The sequence below is a fragment of the Pagrus pagrus genome (genome assembly GCF_965226575.1).
Source record: "Pagrus pagrus genome assembly, chromosome: 11".
NCBI classification, from domain to species: Eukaryota; Metazoa; Chordata; class Actinopteri; order Spariformes; family Sparidae; genus Pagrus; species Pagrus pagrus.
Genome location: NC_140195.1, coordinates 27,119,110 through 27,143,793, shown reverse-complemented (window position 1 = coordinate 27,143,793; position 24,684 = coordinate 27,119,110). Strand labels below are relative to the sequence as shown.

General features: G+C 39.6%; 1 protein-coding gene across 1 annotated transcript in view; it reads left to right on the top strand.

Moving 5' to 3' along the window:
- The window catches only part of cpne9 (copine family member IX), a 98,576-nt gene that overhangs the window by 41,577 nt on the left and 32,315 nt on the right, over window positions 1-24,684 (top strand). The window contains exons 7-8 of the mRNA XM_084365686.1: window positions 22,151-22,214; window positions 23,682-23,785. Coding sequence (XP_084221812.1) covers window positions 22,151-22,214; window positions 23,682-23,785 — 168 coding nt within the window. The remainder of the gene's footprint in view (window positions 1-22,150; window positions 22,215-23,681; window positions 23,786-24,684) is intronic.

The following is a 24,684-nucleotide window of genomic DNA, read 5'->3' as shown; positions in this document are numbered from 1 at the left end:
CTACCTGGCATGACAGTTACTCCTTGATGCTGTAGATGTGTGCTTTGTGCTAACGTTAGCCACTGAACGAGCCTGTTGCTGCTGCAGCAGATCGTTGTCATCGCTAACTGTATCCAAATAGTTTACCTCACATGTAAGAAAACAGCTAACATCACAATGAGCTACTATTAGTACCAACCGCTGTCGAGCTAGCATGTTAGCATTGGGAAACTTTGGCGGCACTTTCTCTGCCATTCATGTGTGACTAGCTCACTAATAGCTTTAGCAATATATATATATATATATATATATAGATAGATAGATAGATAGATAGATAGATATACCTAGCCTTGTAGAAGACTCCAGTATATAGGTAGACAGTTAGTCTTTTTGGTCGTTTCATAGGCTACAGGCCAAACTTATTAGAGGCCTGCAGCAGCCACAGATACTGTTTTATTTGATTTCTCAGAATATTTGATTTATTGATTGCTGTCAGGATGTGAAGAGATTTTCTACAAATACAACAAAAAATGCTTCTAGAATAACTTCCCAATTGAAAAGGCCAGTCAAAAGTATATTAGAGGATATGCAAACTTTAGAAATCATATGTGCTGTTTTATTTCTTGAACATATTCTTTTAAATTAGCAATTATGCAATTCTAAAATCAGCTGTTTCACCCTCTCAGTCTTGTTCATCAGTGAAGCCTGCTCTCATAGTATGGGTTTGTCCCAGGTAAGCAGATTTATAGCATAAAGACACCTTAAGGACAAAGTGGCGTCCTGTGTCGTGAGTTTGCTATGGTTGTGGTGTGATTAAAGACTCATTAAGCTAAATGTCAACTTCATAAAGGCACAGTATTTGTTATGCCTCCTTACCTCCAAGTATTTGCCATCGGATATTGAAGTAGGAGATTTGAAAAGCTGACAAAGCAAAGGTCTCATCAGACTCCATGAAAAAAGCAAACAAAGCACACCAGCACCTGGGTTAAAAAATATGCTTATTAGCTGTTAAATGCTGCACAGTATTATTCATTTTTATTATGACTTCGGTGAGAGTGAATCAGAAGAGTAAAGTTGAAGGCTGTAAAACCAAAATAATGAGCTGTTACACCAATAACACTCTGAAGAGCTGAGGGGAACTGCTGAGTGGGGTGATAGTGAAGAGACCACTCTAACATTTTATGTGGTCATTTGATCCTTTGAAAAATTATTATTGCAGCTGTAAATGTATTCCTGCACTGCACAAAGAAATACTGTACATCTTAAAGGTGTAATTTGTAAGAGATGGACAGAATTGAAAGGTAAGTCCAAACTGTAGGGGGCCCCATGGAGTTTATTTTGCGACTAGTTGAAGGGTCGGTGAAAGAGAGAAACTTGAAATTCAGAGGGTGTAGGGTTGTATTTTTCTGTTGAGTAAGGAAAATAAGTGCAAAATATTTCCTGTATCGACATTTTCTGGGTTTGTTATGTTCATTTACCAGACTAAGTCATGAACACGGCATGTTTACATCCCACAGCTGAAACTACGGGGGCTATCTGACTTTTGCAACTTGAGGTACGAAGTGGTATTAGCAAGACAGGATGGGCAGGGCTAGCTGGTTAGCATGCTAATTTAAGTAGACACCTATACAACACAGTACATAACGTCATAATGTCATGCTGTTGATTCCTCATACTCTGTTGATAATGTTAGTTCATTTTTTGTTTTAAACTAAAATTTTGCTCATATCTTACATAGTGCCCATACACAGTGGCATATCCTGTATCAGTGTCGTACTGTGCTGACATGTACAATGACAAAAATCAAACTGAAGCTGACATTTTATTTTCGGATTATCCAAACTGCTTTTTTTTCCTTTTTTATCTCCATGTTTCTCTGCCATGGATACAAAGATCCTAAAATACCTGTGACAAAAATACCTGGTGGCCTTGATTCCCTTTAAAGATAAATGTTTTCATTTAAAAAAAACCTCAATACAGTCCAGATGCAAAACTGTCACAGTATTCCCTAATGATCCCTCGATACGTTGTGTCCGTGGCTTTGTCACAAAAATACCTGCATCCCCTCCACACTCCTCCCCTCTCCACCAGAAGCCGAGCAGTTTGGCTCTTGACGGCCTGAAAGATTTGGAGCGAGGCGAAATGAAAGCGACCAGAGTGAATGCATATAGAAGGAGTGTTTCGGGAAAAAGGGCTAAAAATGAAAAGGGAACAATATGAGACCAACCGAGAGCAATCGCTATTCCTCCCATATGGTCAGTGTCTCTGATGGCTGCCTGCAGGGAATAGACAGCTGTCTGGAGCTTCTGATAGATCAGACACAGCAAACCCCAGGGGAAGAAACAAAAGAGGAGGAAGGAAGAAAAGGAGGTAAAGGAGAGATAGAAAGTGAAAGGGTGACAGACAACTCAGTCGACGAAGGTAAGGGAGAGTAATTCAAGGAAAGAGAGAGGGACGAAATGTGTTGAAAGAGACAGAAACGGTGCAAAGGATCTAGGAGAGGAGGGGATAATGAAGTTGGGTGAGGGAGCTGGTGCGATTGAAAAAGGAAGATAGATGTTACTGAGGCGGAAAGAGACAGATACGTGTTTACTTTCCAAACTGCACAGTCCTCTCTGTATGTGCTGTCATTTAGAAGAATCTCTACACTTGTGGTGCAGGGTGTGAGAGACTACACACACACACACTCTCACACACACATTCACACCAATAAAAATGCTTGGACAAAGACAAACTTGGGTTATTGATTATTTTTTCTGCATTTGCTGTCATCAAACACACACACACACACACACACACACACACGCACACAAAGACTCCAAACATATATGGTTGTGGTAGCCTCCACATGTCGGTGGGTGTATGTTTTTATAGGTCAACAGTTTTAGAATCGGGCTTCATGCTGCGTGGCAAACTAAGCACTCCTTTCCACTTACCTGTGTGTTGCTATGGTAACCGAGGGGGGCTATTAGCCGAGGCGGTAACAATGATCCAAAAAGCACCCTTTTGAAAAAATAAATGGGGAGCTTGGCGGGATACATTATACAGACACCCATACAGTATGACCATGTACTAGAGGTATTTTTACCCTGGAACTGATGTTTGTGTAGAGAGGCATAACCTTTGGTAGGCTACACACAGGCATACATGTATATAATGTAGGAGTTCATCTAAATAGGAAGCAGAAGAATACGGGGCATGAGCTGAAACTTTCTAACCCTACCACAACATCTCCACTTGCAGTTGACAAGCAAGAAAAACCCAGACGAATCGTGCATTTGTAAAGGTAATGTGAAAGAATGATCTATTAAGAATCCGACACGCTGCCAGGCGCCCAGATGTAGATTGATGAGGTGGATAGAGGACTAAACAAGCTGTCCACAGGGATGGTTATGTTGCTGGGCGTATGACGGCAAAACAGTGTGTGTCATGAAATTGTACCTGTCTGGATTCTGCTGCAAGACATCGGTCAGTCTGTCGGTGCAGTGTGTCACAGGGCAGGGTGTGTAATTGAGGCCAGTTAGTGGGATGTCTTCTGCTCAGTGGCTGATGTCATATAGACAAAGACCAATACACACACACACACACACACACTGTAGCACAAACTTTTGGCAAAAAATACATTGTCAGCCACAGAACTGAAGACATATTTTCTGAAAGGTAGTGAACACTGGCAGATTGCAGGCAGTGCTATGTTGCATTGCTGAGCTGCTAGTGGTGGAGGAGGCAGATCTGCAGAGATTGTCTTACAGGTGCCACGCCATTGTTCTCGTGGCTCATTATTCTGAAACGACAATAGTCCGAAAAAAACGTCCCATTGGACCGAAAGCCTATTCGTCCTACAGCCATTTATTTAGAAAACAGACACCCGGTGCTCTGAAAGCACATTGTTCTGAGAACACACACTGTGGTGTCACAAACAAACATACATACACAACTTAACTCACATGACTGACGTACTCATTTTAACCCAAACTATGATCTACTCCTAAACTTAATCAAGTGGTTTTGATGTCTAAACCCAACCAAACTGCTGCTTTTTCACGTTTACATGTTTTTTTGTTACCATGACAGCAAAGATCACCTGTCTGTTATTACCATGACAACGAAGGTCACCTGACTTTCTCCTTTCCAGCATTTCCAAATGCAATACGATATTCAAAACTATAAAACTCCAATGCATTTTTTTGAAACGATGGGCTTCTTCTGGACAACGTGACATTTTTTAGACTTAGACACTATAATACAGAAAGACAGTCTGAATTCTGTTGTTTTTAGCCATGACCAAACATTTCCCAAGTTCCTTTGTTACTTTACTAGTTACTTCTCAAGTTAAGATGTCCATTTCATTGTATTACAGAGCTATCTAGGGTCAAGGGATATGATGGCGTTGGTGTCAATTGTCAGAGCTTATCCTCTTAAAGGTCCTATTTGTAGGATAGTTGATTTTTGAGTCTAATTCCCGGCTAGTCAAATGCTGATACTTTGGGATCGTAGGTTGGGTCGCCCACTATCCCAAAGTCTCAGTTTTTGAAGAGCTAGGAATGAGACTCAAAACTTGACTCTTACAAATGGGACCTTAAATATCTCTGGGTGGCTAAGTCCGCAGCTAGTTTTCTGTCCAAACATATTGCATATTTTAACTGACTTTCGAGAAATTGACCAAAGAAAATGCAAAGAATGCTTGTTTCCATGCGATGCGATTATGAAGAGTTGATTAATCGAGATAAGCGGTCAATGGCATCAACTTACAAGACAGGTACAATTATGCCATTGCAGAAAAACATGATGGAAATCTGAAATTTCCGTTTGAGGAACATTACAGCTGATGTTTAAGTCTCCTGCTATTTCCCATCTCTTTGGTGAAGTGGAGGTATTAGCGTATGTTTAAGTCAAAATCTTCATATACGTCATGATTTATTTGCTGTAAATTATTATGAATTGCTTAATTGATTTCCTTTATTGATAAATACATTGATTAATTGAGGTGAATTCATTTAAATATTAATTTAAAGGGGTAATGAGGTGACTGAGAGTCTACAGCCAACATGGCTGGAAAACGATTCATTTGGTCATCCAACCATTTTTATGCACATTATTTGAATAAAAATTCTAAAACATCTCGAAAGATTGCAAAAAAGCAATATATGACAAAGTGCAACGGAAACAGACACAGCAAAGAAGTCATGGCATAAGTAAGCATGTAACTGTCACTTCACAGCATCCACTGAAGAGATGAACAATAGCAGCAGAGCAAAACATATTCCACAGTCTTTTCAATCAGCTGACCTGGAAGACCTTCCTTTGGGACAGGAGACATTCCTGCAGATCATCTAACTGTGTGTGTGGTTATCTTCATTACATGATCACCTCTCACCCCTCTGGACAGCTGGCTGTTTGCCTTGTGTTCGAGTTTGGCTCTTCAGAACTACTAAACAGTTCAGACGTGGTCAGACAAGAGTTTATTCATACTAACATCAGAGGTCATGGTCAAACAAAACCCCCCTATTTCAGAATCAGACCTTAGTTTGTCAGCAGGAGAGGCGACAAGGTACTCCACCTGTCAGACCCACACTGAATGTGCTTGACTTTATACAGAGAATGTGAACAGTCTTCAGAGTTCAGGGAGGAGGTTGTTTTTGACAGCAACCTCTGCACTAGACAGTCTCACAGCAGTGCCTACAGAATCCCACAGAGAACTGAGTAGATATTCCAGGTCTACCAAACACATTTACAACTGAAGTAGATAATTCCCAAGACCCCTTCATTATCTGTGACAGGGTAAAAAGCTGGCCCACTGGAGGGAGCTAATAAACTGAAGCTCCTGTTACTACCTGACAAAACACAATCTTGTCAGACTAAATTTTCTAGGTCAAATTAACCCCTCCTGGCCAGGAAAACGACCATATAGGACAACTGTGAAAGCAGCTTATCACAACCCATATTGACGTTTGTTGTTGGGTAGTGATCTCTGGCCCAGGCACAGGACTTTCACCCAGGACACTGAGGTTAGTGTCCAGTGTAGTCTACAAGTCAACAGTGAGTTATCTTAACTGACTAGTCATATGCATGGCAAAGGTACGTTCCTAGCTGAAGTAACATAAGTAACGTTTTTATTTTACCCCAAACAACAATGTTTTTCCTAAACCTAACCAAGTAGTTCTCTTGCATATACCCAAACAAACTTTGAGGGTACGATGAAGGTCCGATACATCTATTGCTAGTACTCAGAACAGTGGTATATATATCTTTTTGAATGGTCATTGGCAATGTACCTATTCAGTCGTTTAGGTGTGAGATTATGTTGGTCAAATACAAGTCTTAGGGGTCCACTTTCCAAATATACATAGTGTCACAGATCCAAGAAGGGTGGATTTGTTTACATGTCTTGGGTATTACTTCTGCATATATAAAGCCTGTTGTGGTTCTAGAGGAAGCTGCATGTAATCTGATAAATTGCCGCCAAAGATGTCCCTCAATGTACTATGGGTAAGGTAGTTGCCAGGTTTGGAAAAACAATCCTCTCGTCTAGTATGGTATATATCACCTTTTTTAGTCCATTCGTCTTCTTCAAAACATGTTGCCACCATTACCCACAATGCAACTTAGCCACAGAGTGACATCACTGGAGGCTTTTTTATCGAAATCCATGCAGCTTCCTCTGGAGCTACAAAACACTGTATACTACTCTTTTAACATAAACAGAAGTGCTCTCAAAGACAAAAATACTTTATTGTGTAAAATTGGTGAAGTTACCCATTAAGTGACATTATTAATATTTAGGTTCCAAAAGCCCCAAAACTATGTTCACAAAAACGCCCTAATTGAAGTTTTGTCATTCTTACTTTTGAACTCTTGGGACTAAATTGTTAAAGGTGCTATACGCAAGCCTACTCCCATCAATTGAAATGCCAGTGCTAGGCTAACTATTGTTCTACTTCTGTTTCTGTCACTTCTTTCTTTGCTGATGAACGTGGTTTCTTGCCCTCACGGCGCTACTTCTCCATCCTCTCATGTTGGACTGTGGGCAGTGTAGACGCTACACTAACTCACTATTGCCTCTTTTGAGCTACAAAGCGGTAGCCTATTACAAGAAAGGACAGGCACGGGCTAACTTGTCAGCATGCTATCTTCAGTAGACATCTCTGCAACACAGTACATAGACGTGTTTGACATGACATCAACACATTTCTTCCAACTCTGTTGATTATTGTAGTTCATTTTTGAATATTTTGCACTCGAATTCTTACATATAGCTCCTTTAAAAATGGGCATGTTTGGTATCATTTGGTGTCATGTCAGGAGTCTACCTTCAATAATTGTACTGGCCTTTGTAGGTCAAGAATGCCACAATCACCAATACATTGTGTATTTCATTTGGATGATTTAGTTATTTACAGTTGACATTAGGTTTTCCAGACATCCAGAAAGACTAAATGACATTTGACATACGACTGATATTATGTTTTGACTTCACAGTAGCTTAAGTTTACTTTCTGAATTAAAATTCCAATCTTACAATAAAACCTATGTCCTTTTCTCATTATTTACCTCTCTCTCCCTCACAAACACACATTATTGTCGTCATTGTCTGTCCCCTGCGGTCTGTGTCCTACAGAACAGTCACCTGCCATCTGGTGTGGCGGTTCAGGTCTCATCTGGCCTGCTCTGCTATGACAGGCACGAAGACAAAACACTTCTGCTGCTGCTGCTCTTCTTCTGTGGGGAATGTTAAACCTTATCAGCCCCCAAATCAAATATGTGACATTTCATTTTTGCCCCCGCTGTGTACAGCATCTGATTAAAAAAGTATAGTTAACCTTGGCCGTGTTGAATTGCTAGACTTCTGTGACACGTTTGAGCTTAGTCTCAGCAAATACCTGAACCAGAGATTCTTGATGTGACTGTAAATCTGTGAGAACTATCTATACAAAAGGAAATTAATTTTGTTTTATCATTTCTTCTTCTTCTTCGTTTGAAGAAATCCGCCTCTGATGCATAACAGACAAATCAGCAGATTTACAACTGTAAACTTCTCTGATCTTCCAACTGGCAACAATCAGTTGTTACTTTATCTTGTAAACCAAAGATATGTTTGCAATTGGCTCTGTTTGAGCAGGCTGAAATTAGCCTGGAGCTAGTTTCATGCTTGCCAGCTTTGCGCATCTTGGCAAATAATGTGACAGTGTTGTTCTGTAACAGTCATGGATACAGACAACAACTCTAATCTGTTAGCAACACCACTTGTTGAAACAGCAAAGCATCTGAAGCAGGAAGACAGAGGTTTTAGATGGGATGATTAGGAGTGAGTGATGACAGCTTTGCCATTGAGAGCTTGGCAGTCTTGTAGGGATGCATGATGTATATCAGGGGGAGCAGATGTAGTTTTCGATATGTTTGGATTTATGTAGTGTGTTGTGCTTAGGGGGCATTGTTAGTGTGTCTAAATCTGTTGCTTTTTCATGGTGGGATAGCTCCTGGAACGCTATTATTTGGCGTGTGTACTGGTGGATAATGTTTCTGTGTAGATGTTGGTGTATTGTGTACTAAATGATGGAGGGTTATCGTGCAGGTACGCTTGGTTTGTTGTCAGTCAAAGGTGTAATATGTAAGAATTGGTCACTTGTCAAATTTATACTTAGAACAAAAAGGGGCCGAGCATATTACGAGAGTAACCCCTAATTCCTGTTAACTGTAGCTGCTTTTAGCCAGTTAGCTCAGTTAGCCGTCCAGACTTGAAGTCCAGACTTGAAGCTCGGCACACCAGAGGAGTGTTGGTGTTTACACCAATAGCACAAGAGTTTTGGACCAGGATGGGCCAGGGCTAGCTGCTGTTTAGCATGCTAAACACCAGTAGATACCACTGCAAGAACATACACAGATGTCATATTGTCAAAAGTTGTTTCTTCCCATTCTGTTCATAATTTCAGTTAATTGTTTAGTGTTTTCAATTTAAATTCTTACATAATGATCCTTTAATGTGTCTGAATGAATCCTATTCGGGCTGGGTTGTGTAAATGACCATACATAAAAATACAATATTCATTCATTCAGGCGACAATTTGTTGGTATTAGTGAAATCATAGTTGTTAAATGCAGATGTCAATACAAAGCCAAATTTCTGTCATGGACTTAAGCGTAGCATCAACACACTCAATACAGTATTTGGTACTTTATAGTTGGTCGGTGATCTGCCAGTAAATACAGGAAGAAGAAGAAGAAGGAGACAAAGAACACAATACTGTTTCGCAAGGGGAGGGGAAAGTTTTAACCAGACAAATATTATTAGAGCTGTGGAACATTAAATGTAAGTCTTAGCGCACTACATTTTAGCCTGTCTAATCCTCTGAGTTGCATAAACTACAGCTTATGGACTTATTTTTAAAATGTGAAAATGTGAAATTATTGGTAAGGTTGGGAAGGGTTAGGGGTTATCTTTTCTCCAGTTCACTAAGCTGAATTCTTATTTATTTATTAATTTGATGTTAAACTTTAGAAGACGAAAAGTTAAACTGAATTGTTGTTTTGAGAAATAAAAACACAAAGTTTCACAGTTGACCTGATGGACTGTAATACTGCTGTCATTCATGGGCTCTCATTCATCTTGCGAGTAGCACGTGAGACAGCTAGTGGTGAAATTCGGTATTACCGGTCCAGTCTGGTATTAAGCCTCATATAAAACCAGTTTGAAAATGTTTAAATGGGACCAACTCTAATAATTGGTTATCTTTTTGGAATCATCCAAGAGAATTATCAGTTATCAGTATCGGCTGATATTTTCTGTCCTTAGTTTTACTGTTTTAAGTTTCAGCAGGTTTTGTTGTAATTATTTGTTAAAGTCATGTTTGCTCAGGTAGGTGTGGTAGTGATCCAATCATTTTTCGATCATAAAAGTACAGTATTGTCATCATATTTTTCTGTTTTTGTGGTAGCCAAAAAAAAACGTATTACTGTTGATTCACATACTGCCCCACTAAAAACTTGCAGTAACAAATGATCTCAAATAGATTCTAAAAACTGACAGGTAACCACTGAAGGGCAGCAAGGATTGGTGTGATCTGGCTTGTCTTCTTATGTGTTGAAAGCCAGGCCGAAAGTTGCAGCCTTTGGATGTTTCGCTACCTTAAAAGTCAAGTCTGGAGGAGATAAAAGCATTGAAGACCTTTTGTAGATCTGCAGAGGAAAGGATTGACCTGATCAGCCAGACAAACCAGGACTGCACCCCAGCATCAAAAGACATCTCTGAGTCAAAAATAACACCTAGGTTGCAGGCCTCATTAGAAACAGCCCCCAGTCTAGATGAGAGATTGTAAATGCTGCCAGTGCTGAAGGGCCAGAAGGGGTAATTAAAATGATTCCTGATATGGAGTGATTCAATAGCAGGAAATTTTTCTGCATCCAATTCTTAATTCCCAAACCACGTCATAACGGGACATACAATTGTGTGTCAACCCTGTGACAATAAAAATTGAGATTATGTCTACAGATGATTACCCCCTGGGATGCCATGCAAATAGAAAACAAGAGGGGACCCATAAAAGACCCCTGGGAAACCCTACAAACAAGAGGAGCATGAGAGGAAGAGGCATATCCTAGCGAATGACAACCTTTTGTTGCTTCTAAGCTTTTTGCCATTACTCAGGATTCACACAGAATGTATTAAAGTAGTAAAGTAATACTTTAACGCCACTGGATTCATTGTACATTGTTCCTTAGACTAGTCCTGTTGTGCAAGTTTTCAAGAGACACTGAACAGTTAAAGCAAACAATACTCTCTGAACTACTCTGAACATGAATTCCACATTTGTGCAGCTTGTCTATCAGTATCATACTCACACTTGGAAAAGATAGAATAGTTCTCTCAGGCTCGCTGGCATTTTTCATGCTCAGGTCTTTATGAGGTCATCATCTGGTATGGTGGTGATTCTTGGCACCTGTACAGATCACTCAGCTCCCATCTGTTTTGGCAAAGCATCAGGATACACTTTCTATTGTTTCCCTCATTAAAAATGTTATCCCTTCAACATGTGTAACGCCAGCTAGAGCTGACACTACAAACAGACTTTTAAAAACTAACCTAGCAACATTTAATATAGTTAACATTGCATCACTCAGTATAAGCTGGTAGTCAGAACTCTCCATAGTGTCCTTTGTTGTGATTACCTACATGTCTACTTGTCAGATAAAATAGAAGCCCTGTTTTTCTATTTTCTGTTTAAATTTAAATTTCTGTTGCAGTACAGCTTGACCAGTCAGGAAGGGGAACAAAATTATCCCTCTGTTGGCTAATAAATGTGGTTTTGTGTATTTGGAGACTCGTGTGAAAAGTGCTGTGTGTGTGTGTTTGTGTGTGCGCCAGCTGCGCACACAGAGAAGAAATGCCAGGGCCAGGGACCCACGCAGTCCATCACATGGCTTCTTGTCTAATGTCATCAACACTAATTTAAATGTTATAATCCAGGGAGTTCCTCAGTCTGGTGTAGAGATCAATGGACTAAGGTTTACTAAACTTTTTCTTGTGAAATCCAAGTCCCATTTAAAAAAAAGCCTCTCTCAGGATGTACGACACATCTCACGCATACTTCTATAGATGACGTTAGTCTCAGCAGATATCCAGTGTGACGGAGGGTAACATGGTGCTGTGTGTAGTCTGGTGATGTCAGATTCAGGTTGAGGTGAAGGACCATCATTTCTATCTGTGAGAAAGACAGTATTTTAAGCAAGTCATTGTGGCTTCATGAGTTAAACACGGGACCCTCACCAAGAAGACTGGGGTTCCTAACATATTGTTCACTTGTTATTCGTACACTAAGTTAACTTTTTTTCTTCACTATTTTCCATTTTCCGTTGCTGTTTGGTTAGGTTAAGGCAACACAAATACTTGGTGAGAATTAGAAAAACATGTTTAGGGTTAAAAAAGAACCTTTTACAATGTTTAACACTTGTTAAAACAGGATAACTTCTCTGTGTGAATGTCTTTCCTGTCTTTTTCCTGCTTTGCAAAGAAGTACCATTACAGAAACTTGATTGCTCAGTTGCATTCATGGTCCTGGAACAACATTCATTTTGATGTTCTAGGAACATCAACACAGGGATATCAAAATGTGCAACTTTCATTGAGGCTACAGACGTCATGTACTGTGTCTCTTTCTTTCATGGCCACTTATATTTTTCGTACAATGTGTCAATTCATTAAAGAGAGAGGGATTTTTTTTTCCTTTTTGTTAAATTTAATCCTTATCTCGTGACATATAGTTTGTATGACATTTAAAACAGAATTGTTTTTAACTCAAACTCAACCTATCCCGTCAATTCTCTTGACCTCTGAATCTTTCAGATTGTGATTGTGGCCCTGGATGCCGGATGCTGTTTCAAACATTATACATTCAATAATTATGATGGATGTAAACAATGCTGGATTCGAAATATTTAAAAAAATCATTTCTGTTTAATAAGAAAACCTCAGTGAGCAACACTGAATGAAAACATGTTTGTTTACAAGGAGATACCAGCAGGGAGCCATTAAGATTTCGGACTCGTGATGGTGTGGTCGAGGGGGAGCATTCCAGTACAAAGACAACAATACGATAATGAGGATGAAGGGTTTATATTTTATGACAAGGAGTTCATAAATGGATTATGAGTGGCCTTGGAAGAACAGTGCAACAAAAAGACAGGTTAACTGCTGTGGGAATAATTACAGAGACAGAGGCAATTAAACCGACTGAATAAAATGTTTAGTGTGTAGAGGAGAAACACAGGGAGGATGTAAACTGATTTAAAAGAGAAATGAGATCTCCAAGGTGAGCTGACCTTCCTGGTTGATACTGTGCTATAGCTTCATTAGTGGGACTGTTTGTAGCAGTGAATTCAACCATCCATCCATTTTTGCAACTTGTCTAGGCCAAAGTCTACTGTGTGTTTCTGCTCAGAGGTAGTGTTTTCCCTGCCCCAACCTACTGAGACCACTCAGTCAAGAAAACCTGGTTGCTGACTGTCAGCCCTGATCTGAAGTTGTTCTAAAAGCCTTTGTAATGGCAACTTTGGTTGTGTGAGAAGCTTACATTTGTTTTACTGCCTGGACTCTTTATATTTACTGTATATACATGAATGCAGAGATATGAGGAGATGTATAGAAATATACCTAATAACCTAAATAACAGCTATCAGCAAGTTAAAGGAGACCTATTATGCTTTTATTGTTTTTTTCCCTTTCCTTCAGTGTTTTACTGTATATATTTTCTTGCGCATGAAAATTAAAAAAAAAGTCCACACCAACAGAAGTTCCTCTCTCCCACAGTAAACAATGCTCCTGAAACGCCTCATCAGTAGTCTTGCCTTGAATTCTGTGACTTTGTGACATCACACCACTTCACCATGTCACACATTTGCATAGTTTATAGTTTGGCATGTAAGAACCGATTTAGCACTGCTGCTCTGTTGTTATTGGTGCTGGGTCAGGCATATGTGAGCTGACCAATCAGAGCAGACTAGGTATTCTGAAGGGGAGCCTTAAAGAGACAGGAGCTGAAACAGAGTGTTTCAGATAGAGGGGGATACAGAGCTGCAGCAGTGGACAGCATGAGAAAACCGATGTGTTTTATGAGAACTAAAGCATGTAAACCTATTCTAGTGGTAACCCAAAATAAAATTATGAACCCAAAAATGAGCACAATATGTCACCTTTAAAATAAAGAACTAATGGTCAGTGTAGTTGATTTGGGTAATGAGGCTGACTATTCAACAGAAGTGCATGTGTCCATTTTAATCAACATACAATATGTCTAAAAACAGAGATTATTCATCACACTACAACCAATACCACTATCAAAACCAATACAGGTGTGTCTGATACAAACAAACAGTCCACAAGTCAGCATTTCATATATAATGATGAGGAAGGAAACTGATCTTTGAAAAAATGCAGTGTCATTGCAGAGTACAGGTTTAATGAGATGTTTTTCAGTGAACTCTGCACAGAGCAAGAAGCTGTTCTCTTACTTGGTCAGGAGATTGTTAATGCTGCGACACCTGCGTCCATAAACAAGCTGAGAAAATAATGTCCGACCGCGGCGAGATAATCAGTGAAATCACATTCTGCATTGTTTGGTCAGACTGAAAACTTTGCACACTGAGCTGTTAGATAATGCCTGAGTCCACCAGGCAGAGAAATTATTGGGGAGAAAGAAAAAAAAAGAAGAGAAAAAACTGGCAAATACGCTTCTGCATGGCACTCGGTGAACTTTTCAAATGACAGCTATGACCCCAAGGTTAACCAGTGTTCTGTCAAGAGACTGTACTTCATGTCGCTTCATTAATTGCAGATGGCAGCCAAGCCTGCTGCATCTCCCGTGAGCTGTTTACAGCTGATGAAATAGCTCACAGCAGCCTCACTTGCGTGGTATCTTGCGAAGGTACTGCAGAAGATGTTGGAAATTCCAATTCCAATACACATAAACTTTTTGCTTTGCATTTTCAATTTGAAGCTTACAGCAATATAAACCCATCTTAAAAACGGAGCTCTAACAAGTCTCTGTGGCCTTAAATGCAACTCATGTCGAGAAACAGACCGGGCTAAATACTCGTCATGTGTAGCATCATGTCATTATTATTCTTATTCAGTGAGCAGTCAAGGCTCGGACAGATACTCCAGAGCCCAGGCAGTTCTTGTTTCCGGTGGGCAGGCTGGCGGCTGTGCAGTTGGACAAGCTGTGTAGATGAACTCATAAATAATTCTCTTGCTGTAGCTGCTTGCTACAGCTGGCCGACAACATGAACAAGAGAATCCATCGACTTCAAAACTACGTCATGGAAGAATGTTGCATCAGACGCTGATCACTTTTGGCTCTATTTTCATATTCTCTTTTCCCTCTGTCCTGTTTGTCCTCAGATCAATTTTCCCTCCATGGTCACTTCTTTCTCACTTCCCTCTGCCAGTTTTCTCGCTCCTTCTCTCTGTCCTTTGTATCAAAGCTCAATAAGTCCATGTCAGTGGTCCTTTGATCGGGCTGTTATTCTGCAGTCTGCTTTATCGTCACTGAACTGGGACACAGCTGAAATATTCAGAGTTAGTGAACAGCAGCTCTGTCTCCTGGCTTCGCCTCAGGCCCCTTGTTTCCAAAATGCTGGATTTGGACACCGCTGTGCCACAATTACTCCCAAAAAGCACCGAAAAGGCAGCTCAAAAGAGAATAATTACTTGTAATGAAAATTGCAGAAGGCAATCTTATTTTCAGGCTCGTGACGTCATTTAAATCAAGCTGAACTGACTCACAAATGAACAGTGGCATCTTCTGCACCATTTTATTGCAGTTAAGTGTGTTATAGAACTCATTGCTAATAATTGTGTTTTTTGTTGTGTGCATGTGTGTGTATAAGAAGGATGAGGATTAGAAAAGGGAGTGTGGATATCAAGGTCCAAACACATTGTAGCTGGACCATACAATTTGACTTAGCTGTCAGCTGTGCAGACAATGGATGTCTCTCAATAAACTTTTCAAAAGCACAATTGGTTGTAGTTTTTCTTCCTTCTTTGAGCTTTGAACCCACTGGATAGAAAGCAAACATACATAGTTAGCCATTTTATAGTGCCATTTGAATGTTTAGTGGGAATTATTATACCCTGTATAGTTGACTCAAAGTATCGCACGATGCATCGTAAAAAGGAGTGCACAACCAATCACTTGGTCACTAACGAAGCGTTATATACCATCATGCATTGCTATGGAGAATGAAAAATAATGACCGAGTGGTGTCACAAGTGATTTTTTATTTGACAGATGAGCTCACTAGTCCTCTGTGTCTCACTCCCTAGCTAATGAGCAGGATGTAGTGAACAAGTGGGTGATTTTGGACACAACCTAAAAAATGAGCAAAGAGCTGGAGCGTAGATGGGCAAGGTGAAAGGTTACTGAAATGTGACCATCAAGCTAAAGGCTAACTAGCTAGGACTAAGTAGCTAGCCTTGTTCATACAGAAAGAGAAGAAAATATTGTATATATATTAGGGCCGGGACTCGATTAAAAAAAAAAATCTAATTAAATAGAGGCTTTGTAATTAATTAATCGAAATTAATCGCATTTTTAATCGCATATAAATATTTGACCTGAGAACAGTGAGAAGCACTTTTTTTCATATGGGTTTTAGTATACCATTGAATAATGACTGAATACATAAGCTTAAGCAACAAAACATTGTTGTTGTTTTTTTCAAGGTGGTACTTAACCAAGACCAACAGACTAGGGATGCAAATTATCGATTAATTCATTAATCGTTAGTTGATGGACCTTATCGATCGATTAATGATTACCTGATAAGATGCAATTTTCCCGAGAACCTAAATTTAGGGGAAAATTTAAGCTGAACATTCCTTGTACAGGACTCTACACTAGTTTGTTAGTTTATTTTTAGAGCACAGCACAATGAAAAATGTTTAAGTAACACGTTATTTGGTAAATGGTCTTTCCTGCCACTACACTATGATGATTACTGTATTTAACTACTTAAATCGCAGTAGCATAAATTGATTTGTTGAACTCAGCCTGATGTAAGTAAGGGATAATGTAATGTAACTATACATTATCCCGCTTATTACACGGCCTTACGAGTGAAATAAATAATAAATAATCACCCACAATGATTCAGCAGCGACAAGGATTGCTCGGTAAAGTTTTAACTTTCACTTTCACTTTCAAGGCCGGCCTGAGAGAGGAGCTGGACAGCGTGCTGTGGTTGGTGTAACGCGTTGAAAGTCCAGCTGTCTTGCTTATGTTGCTATATGTTGCCAGGGCGGATCAGAGCGCCGTCCCTAGCTGCTCTCATGTGTCCAGTCGCAGACATGATCTGACAACTCAAGGCCGGCCTGAGAGAGGAGCCGGACAGCGGTGCTGTCTTGCTTATGTTGCTATTGCCAGGGCGCCAGTGTCGGCGGCTTTTTAACTCGTTAAATAATTGTGCTCCAGTATAATCGGTGCGCCTGAAACTCATCCAGTGAGAAACGTTCCGCGGTGCAAAAATAAGTGCGATCAAAATGCGTTAATTTTTTTAACGCTTTAATTTTTGTGTAATTAATTAATCTTAATTAACGCGTTAAAGTCCCGGCCCTTATATATATATATATATATATATATATATATATATATATATATATATATAGTATATTAGGGGTGGAGCCGAACCCGAATACGGTATTCGGAAAGGCACAAATAACGTGTTTTTTTACGAATACTTATTTCGAACAAATACTTAAAATATATATAAAATATTTGTATTCGGGAACAAGAAAAACATCATATCAAAAAGCTACATTTCCTCATGAGACCGCAGTACATGCCCAGATGAGTGAGTGAGTGACGTTCAGGAGTCGGGGGTGGGGGCGTCAAAACACCACTGTTCCGACCCCCCCACCCCCGCAGCTGTCCATGGTGCTGCTGAACCAGGTGACGTTTTTTACACTCTGCTTTGTGGCTTGTCTGTGAAACGCGCGCTGCTCAGGGACTGGGCAGATCTGTCCCACTTGCTTTGTCCCTCACTCCGTTGGGAGATCTTCCACAGAGTAAAAGAAATACACATTGTTTCTCTCCCCCGCTCCGCTCGAGTGCGGCTGAACGCGGCTTGAGCCCACTTCACGGACGCGAGGCTGCTGCAGCCGGCGACCCTGCTGACAGCAGACCGGGGGAGAAAAAAAATTCTTTGCTCGGTGCTTTGGTTGGGTTTTAGGCAATGAAGAGAGGAGTTGGTTAAGTTTAGTAAAAAGACCAGGTAGAGGCCAGAAGCATAATGACCGTTAGCTATAGGCTACTATGTCATATTATTTACAGATCAAGTTTAGTTCTTGGAGCTCTGTGCATTAGAAAGAACAGTTCTTTTAAGTATTATTTGTTTTTATTCTGTCTGTTCAATGTCCTCCAACAAGGACGGGTGGTGGTGGGGTTCATAATGTTCACAATGATATTTTATTAGTTGTTGGTTTAACCATGGATGAGGTAATGGCTGTTATGTTATTTTCTTTTCATTGACATTCCTTGTTACATGTTCATTGCTGGATTTATGGAAAAACATCAACCAATATTGCATATTCATAATTATTATAATGGATAATTAAAGAATACTTACACTATAATGAAAATTTGAAGTGTAACTCAAAAAAAAAAAAGTATTTTGAATTTTTGTCTTGACCGCAGGTTTATCCACCCAAACAGCCAGAAGACCTTACTGTACATTAGCCGCTAGCTAAGCTAGCGAGCAACAGCACGCACAGCAGGTGTGCATGTGTCTTTGACTGAGTTGTTTTGCCTCTGACTAAAGTCAGCACTCCCCAGAGAGTCTGGTTCTTTCAGTTACCCTGCAGTTTTTTTTTTCTTTTTCCCATGTCCTCTCTGTACGTCCATGAAGTAAAGTACATTTCTTAAAGCAATCAAATGAGAGAGAGTTAACATTATACTACATCACAGTGGATTTCAGCACCTCCACAGGTCGTTGCTGCAGACAGGTTTAAAAGTTAGAGTAAAGATAATTCCTAAAGGTTGAATAATAAACTCTGTACTCTCCTCGACTCCGCTGTACTCTTGTTGTGTATTCTTCCAGAAGCTGTGCCTATTTGTGGAAATGCAGTTTTTAGCACTTCAGTGTTGGCTTCATTCTTTAGCCCTGGAGGTTCCTGTTTGCTGTCTCCACATGAAAATATCATAGGTCCGCTGACTAGTTTTCCTCAGCCTTCAACCAATTCCTTATATGCAAGAGAACCAAAGTACTCACAGTGCTTTGTCTGTGTGATTAGCTCAGACCTTACAGGCGGGTTCAGTGAAGGTAGATCACTAAAAGTTCATTAGAATTAAAAATTAAAAAGTAGTTTATTATAGTTGTTCTTACACTACTTTAACACATCCTATACCTATAACCTAAACAACTGAATTGGTCAATTGCCAGTGACTCCCAAAACGACGTATATCTGCGTTCACAACACTTAAAATCATGATCATTTTATTTATACAGCCCAAAATCACAAACACATTGACCTAAAACCTTTTAAGAAAAAAAATATTTTTAATGATCTTGGTCTGGGCAAAAGTAAAAAAGTTACTTTTGTGACATAAGTTATGTACTTGTGTTCATGATGTAACTAAACTACATTAGTCAGTTAAAATGGCTCACTGTTGTCTTTTGTTATTGCACGTGACATGAGTAGCAGTCTCCTGTATGAGGGTCCATCCTGTCCTCCTCCTATGTGGAATTAGTTGGTCATTATATTACCTCACCTGACTTCCTCCTTTGATGCCTTAACAATTACTGTGGCCAAAAGAGGGTGGCATCTTACAATAAACTTGAATATGTGTCATAATAAGCTGCTTGCACAATCGACTTATTGTCATTTTTCTGATGAGGATAGGCTCTAACACTACGTGTCAAGACAGTAGAACTTAAAAAATACAAATATCAGTACAATGCACAATGTAACACAATGCCAATTGGACTGCAATAGCTACCAGTTACCTTAATTCATTCTCAGATTGTGTTGTCTCCACAGACAGTTAATAAAATCACTTTGAAAACAAATGGGTTAATTCACAAAATATATATATTACTGTGATCATTACACAACATGGAGGGGTTTCTTTCTCAAATTAGTTAACTTAATCAATCACAGTTTACAACTTAATTCTCCTCAGGTGTGACATGATTTGTATGCATGCTGGTGTATCTCCAGGTGTGTTTGGTTGCCCAGTCTGAGTCACAAGTCCTGGGGCAATCCTTCCCTTGCATACAAATTGTTTTGAATATAAGAAAACTGTTTGAAGTTTGTTCCAGGATGATATTTATATATTTATTTTAAATATATTGATATCATTGTGACTTAGAACAAGTTTAATTAAAATGTGGTAGACTGGTGGCTACATGCCAACATCAATTATGTCTCAGGCTGTCTTTCCTCCCCTTACATAACATTCTCTTTCTTTCGACACAATTTTTTCATCCTCATGTCATTTCTTCTTATAGTAATTGTAATTCAGGAAAGTATAATGAAGCAGCAGCCAAGCTTGGCCCTTTTGTGGCCCGACTGTCACACATTTACCTCTCATTTTTCATCCTTCACTCCCAATCTGTCCCTCCTGTTCTGTTCTCTGAGTCTACTCTACAGACATCCACTTTCTACTTTGTTTTTGTTCAGTTTTTCTCCCTTTTGTGACGGTTCAGTGAATTGTTCCTTCACTGCAGTCAGTTTAGGCTCATAATGAGAAATTTAATCTGAGTTTAAATGGGAGACAAAGGAAAAGAAAAGAACGTTTACAAGCTTTGACCTTGTGGAAAAGAAAGGACTGAGGGAGTGATGGAAGGAATGAATGCTAAACTGCATACACCTGAGCGAATTTCTGTTTTTGTGTGGAAGTCATTCGTCCAATTGATTGAAAAAAAAAAAATTGTGTTACTTTTCATTTCTATCTAATTTTGGAGAGATATCTGTGTGGAGAGACAAATTAATATATGAGACGAACATGATTTTCGTTTGTTTGTTTGAAACTCTTTTATAAACCTCATCATTACACCCTTTACTTCTGCAATGGGGATTTAGCGCTACCAACTGTTCATCTTAATGTAACAAACTCCTAATATTCAAAAATGATGGTAGATTTTTTTTTTTTTTTTTGCTGATTTTTCTCAAATTTCATTCAAAATTTCACAAAATTTGGATTAAAAACTTGCTAGTTTGCTTTCAATACCACGACTCTGAACCAGCTAAATTAATTTCAGCCATCATTCACTTAATTATTTACACCCGCCCTTTTTCTGCTGTGACATTTTGTGTCAAAATAGCTTCAGGGAAAAGATCTTTTTCCACTGATTCACAGTAGGTGGCTGTAAAGCACCAAGAAACCTGCCAGGAAGGACAGGGAAGAGGCTGAACATCCAGTTAGTAGTTAGCATCAGGGGTGACAATCTAACATCTACTTTGGAAAAGACAATTATATGACATTTTTTCGAGACCAATTCCTCAGGAAGACACCAAAAGTGTAGTGTCTCTGCTAATGAACACACCTTTACCCTGCCAGCTGAAGGAAACTATAAGGCTACATTTGCTACACCAACAAATACCGGTTAATGTTACTGTCCCTCGCTAGCAAATGTCAGTTAACCACTAGCTAACATTAGGAGTGACCTGTAATTCAGTGGCTATAACATGCTACTGGCCAAACCTCTTTCGAAATGAGCCGACTTGGTTTCTGGTCAAAAAGTAGCGGGTCAGAACTTCGCTAACACAGCCGAACATCAAGCATGAGCTTCCACACAAGACATATAGCTTAGAAGCTAGCTAATATCACTTACCAGCCAACAGCAACAAGTCCAGCTTGGTGTCTGTCTGCAGTCTTTTATTTAGCAGAGCTGTCACCAACAAGGACAAGGAAGCTCTTGTCTCTTGGTTCTTGCTCTTTCACTGTTTTTCTCTACTTAGTTTCCTCCATCAATGTCCTTTTTGGTCTCTTCACCTCTGTCATGATGTCTGTAGAGGCTGCTGAGCCTTCTGGTGTCCGTGCTGGCCCCAAACCAGAAAACCTCCCCCCGCTGGTCCAGAGCTACTGTGATTGCGATGTAAACACCGATTCATCCTGGCAATGCTCTGAACATGGACAGCTAGCTACACTGGCCATGCTCCGGCCGAGGTTCGCACACTAGAGACTACCGCCGACCGAGCCGGCTAACTTCCTGTTTAGCGCCCCGCTAACCTGAATGAGGATAAAATAATTTAATCATGCCGCTCTTCTCTTTAGTTATTGGACCAAATGGCTCAAATTATGACAAAGAGACAGTTATTTTGCGGGAGTTGTGATGCTCAAAAAAAAGTTATCAAAAACTTCAGAAGTTTTTTTTTTTTTGGTTTGTTTTCGCTTTTCCTCTTTTTTTTGTCAAATGTGAATGCAAAAAATGACAGTGAATAAACAATAAACAATAACTGTGTCCGAAAAAAGGCCCCATTTTTTAGAAATGATATTTAAAAGTAAGTGCAGGACTACAAATGTGAGCTTTTTCCTGCAAATATGATCTGTCACCTGTCACAATAACAGCGTATAACTATAAATGACATCTGCTTGGCAATTGTATTATTCATGTCATGCTACAATTACCCTCCTTCTCTGTCGTTGTCTCTGTTTCTCACTCTCTCTCCTTTCGCTCTCAGTGGGATCCCAGGGAAGAAGTGTGGAGTCATTATCTTCGCTGCAGAGGAGCTCAGTAACTGCAGGGTCAGTGTTGCTGGAATATTTTCATATTGTCTGCATCTTTTATTTGCCCTGATGCTGTTGCTGTAATCACTTGCAATCCTCTCCCCCGCGTACACAATCACACCTACACACAGTCATGCACAGACACACATAACATGTAATAATGGGACAAAAAGAGATCATAAAAAGTAAGAAAAGTCAACAAGTTTAATCTGTAAATGACAAGTTTATTTTTTCACTGTTCAGTGTGAATAAACACTTGATGCTGTGTTACCCAGAACTCCCCACAGTTCTCTCAATGTGTTTAAAATGAACTGTCAAGATGGTGTCCTGCTATGAACTAAGTGATTTTTCACTTCCAATTCTGCCATTCCCCTGCCACAGTTATTAATACTAACCAGGCAGTCAGATACTAACAGCATTTCCTTGTGCGAGCACGTATGTGTGCATGTGTGTGTGTGTGTGTGTGTGTCTGCTCCAGAGACCATTATGTGAACAGGCTTATCTTGGTTGTGTTTACCATCGTTTCTCTGGGAGGTTTTGCTCCTGACAAGTACCAAATGCTCTTCATTTTGATAAGTGTGTGTGTGTGTGTGTGTGTGTGTGTGTGTGTGTGTGTGTGTGTAGACTGACAACCCCTATCTGTCAATAACAAGCTTAGGCTTCCCATGACGCCTTCCGACTGGAGGCAATGACTAAAAGGCCTCATTAAGGTCTATCTATCTATCTATCTATCTATCTATAGTCTATAGATAGACTATTGTCTCTGGCTATAGAGGCAGAGACAATGGCTTCATACATATGAATGAATGGTGACAGCAGTTAATGAGGAACTGTTATTTCTACTCTATAGATAGATAGATAGATAGATAGATAGATAGATAGATAGATAGATATCACCCTTCCATCCATCCATCTGTCTTTCCGTCCGTCTACCAGTCAATCTATCTGTCCGTCCATCCATCCATCCATCCATCCATTCATCCATCCATCCATCCATCCATCCATCCAGCCATTCATCCATCCATCTGTCTGTCATCCCCTCTTCTCCCAGGCATTTCAACACAAGCAGAAATAACACCGTTTCTCATTTACTGCTGTCACCATTCATTCATATGTATGAAGCCATTCCCTCAGCCTCTCTGACTACATTACAGAGAGCCCATGATAAAAATCAGTTTCTCCCAATTATGAAGTATGCAATTTAAATGAAATGCTAGATTGCAATCACTGTAATCTGTGTAAGCATCCGTTATGAAGCCGTTCCAACCGCTAAAGTTTGGGATTCTGATCCACATTTGCATTGCCATTATGCATGAGTTTTTACACTGAGGGACTCGCAGTTGTAAGATTGTTATTCCAAATGAACCAGCGCCTTCATCGACAAGAAATTAGCTCCTGAAGACAACCAGTTGCTGCCCTAGAAATGAAATTGCAACTGAATGAATATATCTACGTTCAGCTAAATATGCTTGTCTTCTCTCTCAGGACATTGCTACCATGCAGTTGTGTGCCAACAAGCTGGACAAGAAAGACTTTTTTGGCAAGTCGGACCCCTTCTTGGTTTTCTATCGGAGTAATGAGGACGGAACGTGAGTTGGCGCGTACAAGGTGGACTCGTTCACCCACTGCATGTCTTTAACCTTCCACCACCCACTGTTACGCCCAGGAGAAAACCCCAATATGTGGACCGTTAGAAGGGATGTAAACAAATTTGAATGAATTATTCAGTTGAGAACAGATTCGATGTTCCGCAGGTGATATTTCGCCTGACAGTGAAGAATGCATGGGAAATGGCCCCAAGAGGTTTCACATTTTTTTCTGTAAACAGCTCAAACCAACTTCATTTCTATCCTGGGCCTCCTCCCTCCTCCCCTCCCCCCATCCACCTCCAGTTTTAAACAGGATAATGTGATGCAATATGGCTGAATGTGATCCTCACTCATGATTCCTTCTCGTCAAAACCTCCCTTTCTATTTCCAATATTTATTAACACTTATCTATTGTATCCACTTGGTTTTGGACCATTTCAACCAAAATGCTTACTTGATTAATTTAGTTACGTGGTAAAATTATTATGTTATAAACACTACTTTGTATTTGGGTATCTAAATTTATACTTAGACCTATGAAAAGTATAAATGGCAACAGAAAGTAATGGAAGAATTGATATCAACCTCCAGATATAATATAAAATATAATACAGAAATACAACAATGCACATAGTAGCTGAACATTACATTCTAACAGGACAATTACATTTATCAGTATGTCTTTCAGGCACTGTGGTAATTTCCAAAGAGATCACAGATTACAGATTACATTTTAATACGATCATAGAACACCCACGTGAGTCTGTGGAAATGAAAATGCAAATTGGATTATTGCAATTTCATTTTTAATGTGGAAAATGTTAATGCTATTGAGAAATTACATAATAACGTTCAAGTTTACATTGTCATTTTAATGAAGTCCCCTATCTGCCTACATA